Source organism: Heptranchias perlo, chromosome 10, assembly GCF_035084215.1.
Source record: "Heptranchias perlo isolate sHepPer1 chromosome 10, sHepPer1.hap1, whole genome shotgun sequence".
NCBI lineage: Eukaryota > Metazoa > Chordata > Chondrichthyes > Hexanchiformes > Hexanchidae > Heptranchias > Heptranchias perlo.
The window spans coordinates 15,972,901-15,983,233 of record NC_090334.1 but is presented as its reverse complement, the minus strand read 5'-3'; the positions used below and the strand labels follow the sequence as shown (position 1 = coordinate 15,983,233).

At 45.0% G+C, this 10,333-nt stretch overlaps 1 protein-coding gene across 1 annotated transcript in view; it reads left to right on the top strand.

Moving 5' to 3' along the window:
- The first annotated feature begins 3,533 nt into the window (after window positions 1-3,533).
- Window positions 3,534-10,333, top strand: part of LOC137326768 (regulator of G-protein signaling 6-like) — a 104,270-nt gene continuing 97,470 nt past the window's right edge. Inside the window, exons 1-2 of the mRNA XM_067992162.1 lie at window positions 3,534-3,594; window positions 6,827-6,913. Of these exons, the coding sequence (XP_067848263.1) occupies window positions 3,534-3,594; window positions 6,827-6,913 (148 nt within the window). The remainder of the gene's footprint in view (window positions 3,595-6,826; window positions 6,914-10,333) is intronic.

Sequence of the window (10,333 nt, the reverse complement as noted above, 5' to 3'; positions counted from 1 at the left end):
GTGTTATTGCTCCTCTTCCAGACCCAGTGTTATTGCTTCTGTTCCAGACCCAGTGCTGTTGCTCCTGTTCCAGACCCAGTGCTGTTGCTCCTGTTGCTCCTGTTCCAGACCCAGTGCTGTTGCTTCTGTTCCAGTCCCAGTGTTATTGCTCCTCTTCCAGACCCAGTGCTGTTGCTCCTGTTGCTCCTGTTCCAGTCCCAGTGTTATTGCTCCTGTTCCAGTCCCAGAGTTATTGCTCCTGTTCCAGACCCAGTGCTGTTGCTGCTGTTGCTCCTCTTCCAGACCCAGTGCTGTTGCTCCTGTTGCTCCTGTTCCAGACCCAGTGTTGTTGCTCCTGTTCCAGTCCCAGTGTTATTGCTCCTGTTCCAGTCCCAGTGTTGTTGCTGCTGTTCCAGTCCCAGTGTTGTTGCTCCTGTTCCAGTCCCAGTGCTGTTGCTCCTGTTCCAGTCCCAGTGTTGTTGCTGCTGTTCTCGGCCATATGCTGCTGTCCCATATATTCAGCTGTGTGTTGGCAGCTCTTGCATGCGTTGAACAGCTAGCAGCTGTAGGAGCAGTGGAAAAGTGGATGGCCTTTTCTGTACCAGAACACATCACTTAAATAACAAAATGCAGCTGTTTAGTGAAGAAAAGCTAGAGGGCAAAGTTGAAAAGTCCTTGGTAAAGCAGGCTGTAACTTATCTTGGAGCGGGCTACAGCGCTCCTTTAAGGACTGCTGGTTCAGCTGCTCAGTGCTCTGCCCCACTCCGCCCAGTGGAAGCCCAAATTTACATCAGCATTTTAAATATGGCATAGAACCATGATTTAAATATTTTAATGAGGCTCCTACATTTATTTCAAGGCCAGTAGGCGGGTTCAGAGCTGTATGTATTTTTCCCACTATTGTTCATTCTCACTGAAAAATAGGGCGGTGATAAGATGAAAATCACGTCCCTCACCCATGTATTACTCTGCTACGATCTAACTGCGTCTCTTTAAGGCCACAGCCGAACTTGTTGAGTAACCACAAGCTGAGGTCAGTCAGAGTTTAGTTGTTGTTTGGTCAGGGAATTTTATAGATTGGAATGTGTTTGTTCGTTTCAGGCTGCAGCTCAGAGGCACCGAACATTAAATCTAAGTTTGGTGTCTGTATGTGCTTGATGTTCTGTTTTTAATATCTGACTAGTGAATGCCCCATAACATTTCTCACGATAAGACAGAGAATACACTGTTTTACAAGGAGTAAACATTTTACCATGTGAAATAGAATGTAAGGGTGTGTCTCTTTAAAGATAGGAGGTGCATCATAGAATCATAGAATTATAGAAATAGAAATTTACAGTACAGAAAAAGGCCATTTGGCCCATCGTGTCTGTGCTAGCTGAAAAAGAGCTATCCAGCCTAATCCCACTTTCCAGCTCTTGATCCGTAGCCTTGTAGGTTACGGCACTTCAAGTGCGTTTCCAAGTACTTTTTAAATGCAATGAGGGTTTCTGCCTCTACCACCCTTTCAGGCAATGAGTTCCAGAACCCCACCACTCTCTGAGTGAAAAAAATTTCTCCTTAACTCCCCTCTAATCCTTCTATCAATCACTTTAAGTCTATGCCCCCTGATTATTGACCTCTCTGCTAAGGGAAATAGGTCCTCCTTATCCACTCTATCTAGGCCCCTCATAATTTTTTACACATCAATTAAATCTCCCCTCAGCCTCCTCTGTTCCAAAGAAAACAACCCCAGCCTATCCCATCTTTCCTCATAGCTAAAATTCTCCAATCCTGGCAACACCCTCGTAAATCTCCTCTGTGCCCTCTCTAGTGCAATCACATCTTTCCTGTAATGTGGTGACCAGAACTGTACGCAGTACTCAAGTTGTGGCCTAACTAGCGTTTTATACAGTTCCAGCATAACCTCCCTGCTCTCATTTTCTATGCCTCGGCTAATAAAGGCAAGTATCCCATATGCTTTCTTAACCACCTTCTCTACCTGTCCTGCTACCTTCAGGGATCTGTGGACATGCACTCCAAGGCCCCTCTGTTCCTTTACACTTCTCTGTGTCCTCCCATTTATTGTGTATTCCCTTGCCTTGTTTGCCCTCCCCCAAATGCATTACCTCACACTTCTCCGGATTGGATTCCATTTGCCACTTTTCTGCCCACCTGACCAGTCCACTGATATCTTCCTGCAGTCTACAGCTTTCCTCCTCACTATCAACCACACGGCCAATTTTTGTATCATCTGTAAACTTCTTAATCATGCCCCCTATATTTAAGTCAAGCAGGGTTAGAGGATGGGGGATAATTAGACCCAGGTGGGGGTGAGAGGAAATGGGGGTAGGAGGGTGATGGGAGAGTATGGGGAAGGGAGTGGATATCCACCCCTCCACTACCAACGCACTGTGGCTGCAGGATGTACAATCTACAGGATGCAGTGCAGCAACTTGGCAAACTTACTTGGACAACACCTCCTTGTCCTGCAACTTCTATCAGCAAGAAGGACAAGAGCAGCAAGATCTTGAGAACACCATCATCTGCAAATTTCTCTCCAAGTCTCACACCACTCTAACTTGGACATTTACTGCCATTCCTTCATCGTCCTAGAATTCCCTGCCTATCACTATTGTGGGAGCACCTTCAGCGTAAAGACTGCAGTGGTTGAAAGAGAGGATCCGTCACCAATCATCACCTTCTCAAGGCAATTGGGAATCAGCAATAAAAATGTGGCTTTGCCAGCATCGCCCACATTCTGAGAGCAAATTTTAAAAAAATGTACCTCTCTGCTATTTGCTACCCCTTGACAACTCAGCTGAGATTTGGCCCTCTGCAGTCACCATATGGGCAAGTTGCAGGTCCAGCCTCTAATGTTCCATTGCACATGGCAATGGCTTAACAGTATCATCGGGGTCTATGTTAACTCCCCCACGATGGGTGGGAGAGGGTTGGTGGGGGGGAGGTGGAATTTTAAAACGGGGAACGCGTCCCAAACCCGTCGAGTACGCGCCTGCCACCATTTTTATGGGAGGCAGGTTTCATGCCGTGCGTGTGGCCTGTCTTGGAGAGGCGGGACATGTCATTAACATATTTAAATCAGGCTCCCACAGTGCAGTTACTGGCACTGGCTGGGTTTCCCAGCAGTGAAAGGGAGGCGAGAGCAGTCGGATCAAGTAGGTTAGTGCTTTTTTAGAGCACTCCTTGTGGGCCAGAAGGAGCTGGAGTGATCTCCCCAGCCCCTCAAGCAAACCTTCAGCCTCCCCTCTGCCAATCGCGGCCTCTCCTCACTGCTGCGGTCAGCGACCCCCACCCACCACCCTCCCACCCCCTCAACAAGCTCCAATCTTTCCCTCCCTCATCATTGCTGGGTTCTGACACCTCCCCACCCCCAACATAGGTGATACACATCCACATAATTACATGTAGCCAGTCTGCTGGATGGAACCTTGGGCGTCCTGAGGTTGATCGCCAATGTCTTAACTTCAAGTTGACCCCAGGGCACTAGAATAAGCCAACCTTTATATCCCTTCTACAACACATCTACTTTGGTCACAGGATATGATGTAACCATGGCACCATGTGCTATTGTCTTTCTGAAAAATGGTAGAAACCAGTTTGTCCAGTTCGGCAGTACAGACATTAGGCCTCATCCCTTATCTCCTCAAGGTTTCTCTATTTCACTACGCCATGGCTGGAGCCTGTCTTTCCCGGACAGCACTTCAATTGTCTGACTTTACCCCCTTCACCAACAAAGTCTCAGTTAAGCATTCTGCTGATCTATAGTAGCTTTCCTTCTGTTTATTATGTTAGTTCTTATAATATTAAGATCATATGTTATAATCTGATCTATTCTATTATTCATGCTTACTTTTGCTTGTGAAATGGTTAACTATAAAATTGTCACAGTTGCCTAGGTAACTGATTTCTTACCCCCTTCCCTAGTCCTGAACTTCCATACTTCTCTAGTTTCTCTACTACCTCCCTTTATGCCCTCTTTGAGCTCATCTTGCCAATGAGGCCCATCTCCTGCCCCCTCGACCCTATTCCCACTAAACTACTGACCACCCAACTTCCCTTTCTGGGCCACATTAGCTGATATTGTAAATGGTTCCCTCTCCTCAGGTACTGTCCCCCTCCCTTTCAAATCTGCCGTCATCACCCACCTCCTCAAAAAACCCACCCTTGACCCATCTGTCTTTGCAAACTACCATCCCATCTTCAACCTTCCTTTCCCTAATCAATGCCACAAATGACATCCAATGTGACTGTGACCGTGGTAAACTACCCCTCCTCATCCTTCTCAACCTGTCTGCAGCCTTTGACACGTTTGACCACACCATCCTCCTTCCACGCCTCTCCTCCGTCGTCCAGCTGGGTGGGACTGTGCTCGCCTGGTTCCATTCTTATTTATCCAGTCGTAGTCAGAGAATCTACTGCAATGGCTTCTCTACCTGCTCCCGCACCGTTACCTCAGGAGTCCTCCAAGGATCTATCCTTGGCCCCCTCCTATTTCTCATCTACATGCTGCCCCTTGGTGATATCATCTGAAAACACAACATCAGATTCCACATGTACCCTGATGACACCCAGCTCTACCTCACCTGCACCTCTCTCGACCCCACCACTGTCTATGATTTGTCACACTGCTTGTCCGACATCCAGCAGGAATTTCTTCCAATTAGATATTGGGAAGACCGAAGCTATTTTCTTCGGTCCCCGCCACAAACTCCATTCCCTAGCCACCGACACCATCCCTCTCTCTGGCCACCGTCTGAGGCTCAACCAGACCATTCGCAACCTCGGTGTCCTATTTGACCCTGAGCTGAGCTTCCAACCCTATATCCTCTCCATCACCAAGGCCGCCTATTTCTACCTCAGTAATATCACCAGTCTCTGCCCCTGCCTCAATCCACCTGCTGCTGAAACTCTCATCCATGCTTTTGTTACCTCCAGACTCAACTATTCCAATGCTCTCCTGGCTGGTCTTCCATCTTCCATCCTCTGTAAACTTGAGCTGATCCAAAACTCCACTGCCCGAATCCTAACTCGCACCAAGTCCTGTTCACCCATCACCCCTGTGCTCGCTGTCCTACAATGGGCCCCGGTTCAGCAACGCCACGAATTTAACATCCTTCCGTGGCCTCGCCCCTCCCTATCTCTGTAACCTCTTCCAGCCCTACAACCCTCCAACACCTCTGCGTTCCTCCAATTAAGGCCTCTTGTGCATCCCCGATTTTCATCGCCTTCAGCTGTTTAGGCCCTAAGCTCTGGAATTCCCTTACTAAGCCTCGCAGTCTCTCCACCTTTTTCTCCTCCTTTAAGATGCAGCTTAAAACCTACCTCTTTGACCATGCTTTTGGTCCCCTGCCCTAATATGTGGCTATTTGTCGCGGTTTGTGGTTTCTGGTTATGTGGCTCGGTGTCAAATTATGTTTGATAATGCTCCTGTGAAGATGTTTTATTACGTTAAAAGTGTTATATAAATGCAAGTTGTTGTTGTTATCTCACCCAGCCTGAATACTCAAAATGTCTCTTCCTGTGTCATCAGAAATATGTGCAGAAAGCTGTCTGTATACACTTACATTTATCTATGTTGCTTTCTGCTCATGTCAGTTTATCCTTATTTAGTAATTTTCTACTATTGCCCCTAAAACCTACAGTCACCGCCTCTTACTGAAAGCACAGAATCACACCTTCTATCAAATGACCCAACTACCATTCAATCCAACATCAAATCCGTAGCCACCGGAAACACAAGATTTTTCACTTAGTTGTTTATAAATTAGTAACCATACTGGGTGACTCTTGGGTGAAATACAGACACCAATCCAGTGTAGGAGTTTAGCTGCTAGAGATTCACTTGAGTGGAATATTATGGCCATGAATTTCCTCTGATCTGCCCCCACTCCACCGCCATCTCTTCACCTGAAGGCAAATCGTCAATTGGGTTTCTGCCGCTCTTCCGGAAAAGTTACGATGGCGAAGTTGGAGCAGATCCGAGGATACTGAACCCCTGAATTGGATTACTACCAGATAGATCAGCCATCCAGTATCTTTTGTTTATAATGCCATTTCAAATCAAAGATCTCCTATACCTCACCTACATAATATTTTCAACTGTTCTTAAATGAGTGAAACCATTGCAACATATTAGGTGTGAATGGCACTGGAATGTCTTAATGAACTCCATTGTTTCAAGCTGACATGGTATGCAAGAAATAATGTTTCTCTAGCCACTTCGCCTGGATCTAATCCATATTCCAGAAGCAGATTGTGTTGTGTGGATTGAATCCCTTATGAGCTGAATTTAAGTTAATAGCAACATCTTAATATAAATTAATTCCAAATCCCTCCTAGGTCAAATTGTCAAAATTCTAAAAACATGACTGTCCCACTGAGGGCAATGGTTTTATTTGGAAATACATTTAAAAACATATTTTCTGTGTAGACAGTAAGTACCCCTGCCAAAACTATTTCCCTAACAGTCATTGTCCAGGTCAGTATTTTTTAGTACAAAAATGTGAAAAATATCCTGTGAAGCCTCCAATTTTTCCCATCCTGCCATTTTCTTAGTGGCTCAACATTAAGCCATGGGAGTTGATTCAAAACAAGCTTCTAAAGCAGTAAGTAACACTGCGTTTGTTTGTACTCCCCTCATGAGATTACCATAGTCCTGCAGTGACCATGGGTTTAATAATAGAACAGACGTGTTTGGTTTTGATTTTAATTATGAAGGTGTTACTTTCTAATTTGGAACTTGGTCTATTCTTAGTCTCACTATAAAAAGAATTTTCATCAAAGCTCCTAGATGAGCAGCTTTGATAGATTTGTTAATGACAATGCACTTGCATCGGGCTCTCAGTTCAATCATTTGTTTTGCATTATCTTTCCATTTCAGGTGCTGACATTGTACAGTGGTTGATGAAGAGCCTGAACATTGAAGATCAAGGTAAAGAAAGAATGACAATTATGAATTTAATTACGTGGCCTGAAAAGACAGCATTCTATGTTTACAATCTGCTTTGCACAGTTTATCCTGCAAATGCTTTTACCAACCAAGTCAAATCTGTGATAACAGTGCTAACTTGACAGTGCTTTAGTGAATGTTAAATGATTGAAGGGTAAGCAGGATTGGGCGAATTATAAAGACAAGCTAGACCTGGTGAAAAAAACACAATAGGAGAAGACAAGTGACCCATAGACAGAAAGATTTCTGAGAATATCTCAGTTAATAAATTGTTAAAGGTGGCAGGGCAGGTTGAGAAAGCGGCTAAAAAAGCATATGGAGTCGTGGGCTTTATAATTAGAGACATAGAGTACAAAAGCAAGGACGTCATGATGAACCTTTATTAAACACTGGTTCGGCCACAACTGGAGTATTGTGTCCAGTTCTGGGCACCGCACTTTAGGAAGGATGGGAAGGCCTTATAGAGGGTGCAGAGGAGATTTACTAGAATGATTCCAGGGATGAGGGACTTAAATTACGTGGATAGACTGGAGAAGCTGGGATTGTTCTCCTTGAAACAGAGAAGGTTGAGAGGAGATTGGATGGAGGTATTCAAAATCATGAAGGGTCTAGACAGAGTAGATACAGAGAAACTGTTCCCATTGGCAGAAGGGTTAAGAACCAGAGGATGTAGATATAAGGTGATTGGCAAAAGAACCAAAGTTGAGATGAGGAAAAACTTTTTTACACAGTGAGTGGTTAGGATCTGGAAAGCACTGCCCGAGGGAGTGGTGGAAGCAGAGTCAATCATGGCCTTCAAAAGGGAACTGGATAAGTACTTGAAACAAAAAAATGTGCAGGGCTATGGGGATAGGACAGGACAGTAAGACTAGCTGGATTGCTCATGCATAGGGCCGGCGCGGACTCAATGGGCCGAATGGCCTCCTTCCTTGCTGTAACCTTCTATGATTCTATGATTCTAATAACTAATGGATTTTCAAATATATCCCCAGCAAAAAAGTGTGAGAGAAATGATTAATCCATTAAAAAGTGATAGTGGGAAGCTTGAATCCAGAGACACAGCAATGGCAGTTTCATTAAATAGTTGCTTAACAGCTGTCTTTTCTTAATTATTTTCTTAATGGTGAGAAACTTGGAGCATTGGAGGAGCAAAAGGACTTAGGTGTCCATGTACACAAATCGCTAAAAGCAAGTACAAAAAGTGATGAAAAAGATTAATGAAATGTTGGCCTTTATCTCATGGAGGTTGGAATACAAAAGTGAGGAAGGGATGCTTCAGTTGCACAGAGTCTTGGTCAGACCCCATCTGGAGAACTGCATTCAGTTTTGGGCACCGAACTTCAGGAAAGATATATTAGCGTAGGAAGGGGCACAGCGCAGATTCACCAGAATTATACCAGGGCTTAAAGGGTTAAATTATGAGGGCAGGTTGCATAAACGAACAACAGTGACTACACTTCAAAAGTACTTCAATGGTTGTAATGCGCTTTGAGATGTCCCGAGGTCATGAAAGGCACTTTAGAAATGCAAGTCTTTCTTTCTTTATTCTTCTATAAACATGGCTTGTATTCCCGTAAATTTAGAAGATTGAGGGGTGGCCTAATCAAGGTGTTTAAAATGATAAAGGGATTCGACTGGGTCGATACAGAGAAACTATTTCCCCTGGTGCGAGAATCTAGAACAAGGGGGCATAATCTTAAAATTAGAGCTAGGTCTTTCAAGAGTGAAATCAGGAAGCATTTTTTCACAAAAAGGGTAGTGGTTTTTCTGGAACTCTCCCTCAAAAGTCTATAGATGCTGGGGGTCAATTAAAATTTTTAAGACTGAGATCGATAGATTTTTGTTAGATAACGGTATAAAGGGATAGCGAGCAAAGGTGGGTAAATGGAGTTGAGCTACAGGTCAGCCATGATCTAATTGAATAGTGGAATAGGCTTGAGGGGCTGAATGGCCTGCTTCTGTTCCTATGCCTTCACATAAAAAGACAAGTGAAAAGATCTAGACAGAATGCAAATAGCAAATGATATGGTTGCAAAAAGATTAGACGTTAAAAGATATATATATATTACATATTACATAGTATTTACAGCACAGAAACTGGGCATTCGGCCCAACAGGTCCATGCCGGTGTTTATGTCCACAGGAGCCTTCTCCCACCTTACTTCATCTAACCCTATCAATATATCCTTCTATTGCTTCTTCGCTCGTGTACTTATCTAGCATCCCCTTAAATGCATCTACGCTATTCGCCTCAACCACTCCATGTGGTAGCAAGTCCACATTCTCACCACTATCTGAGTAAAGATGTTTCTCCTGAACTCCCTATTGGATTTATTAGTGACTATCTTATATTTACGGCCCCTAGTTCTGGTCTCCCCCACAAGTGGAAACATCTTCTCTTCGTTTACCCTATCAAACCCTTCCATAATCTTAAAGACCTCTATCAGGTCACCTCTCAGCCTTCTCTGAGCCCCAACCTGTTCAGTCTTTCCTGATAGTCATAATCTCTCAGTTCTAGTATCATCCTTGTAAATCTTGCTTGCAACACAAGCCTCTCACTTCTAGGACCTGCGTTCAAATCCAATGCAGGGTTTGGAATGAAATGTTCTTGTAACTGGTGGCTGTACAGGTTCCGTGTATAATGGTTTGGGCACTCTCAATCCAGTGGCCATAGGCCCACATCACAAAACTGCCCTTCATTTGGCACTAAATTGACAACCTCACTCAGAGACGGCACAGACTGGCTGATGTGGAACTAGAAAATTTAATTCTGGTGCAGTAGGGGGCGCTCTTCTGAGACTGGTGCTGCAGCACATCGTTGGGGCAGACTGAATTGAGCATCGAGCCATGCTATATCTAACTGTGCCATACCTGGCCTGTGAGAGGCTAATCTTTTAGTTCTTATTCACATTTTACATCAATTACTGAGGGTAAAAATGATGCTTGACACTAAGTGCTTAAACAGAACTGTCTCGATGTTAACGCCCCCACGATGGGTGGGAGGAGGTTGGGGTGAGGGCGTTAAACCCTAAAAAACAGGGAACGCACCCCCAACCCAACGCCTACACCCCAGTTGCTGTTTTTACGGCAGCGGGACACCTCATTGACATATTTAAATCAGGCTCATACAGTGCAATTGGGAGCCTGATTTAAATTTAACTGCTGCCAGCCGGGTTTCCAGGGCTCAGAAAACCCGGCAGCAGGAGGGAGGCGCGAGCTGCCAGCTCCAAAAGGTAAGTCCTTTTTATACCACTCCTTGTGGGCCAAGAGGAGCAGCAGTGCTCTCCCCCCGCCTCTCCCGCTGGCCCCTGAAGGACGCCTTTGGCCTCCCTTCTGCCGATCGCGGCCTTTCTCTAGCTTCTGCTGAAATGGGTGACCTCCCTCCCCGCTCCCAACCCCTGA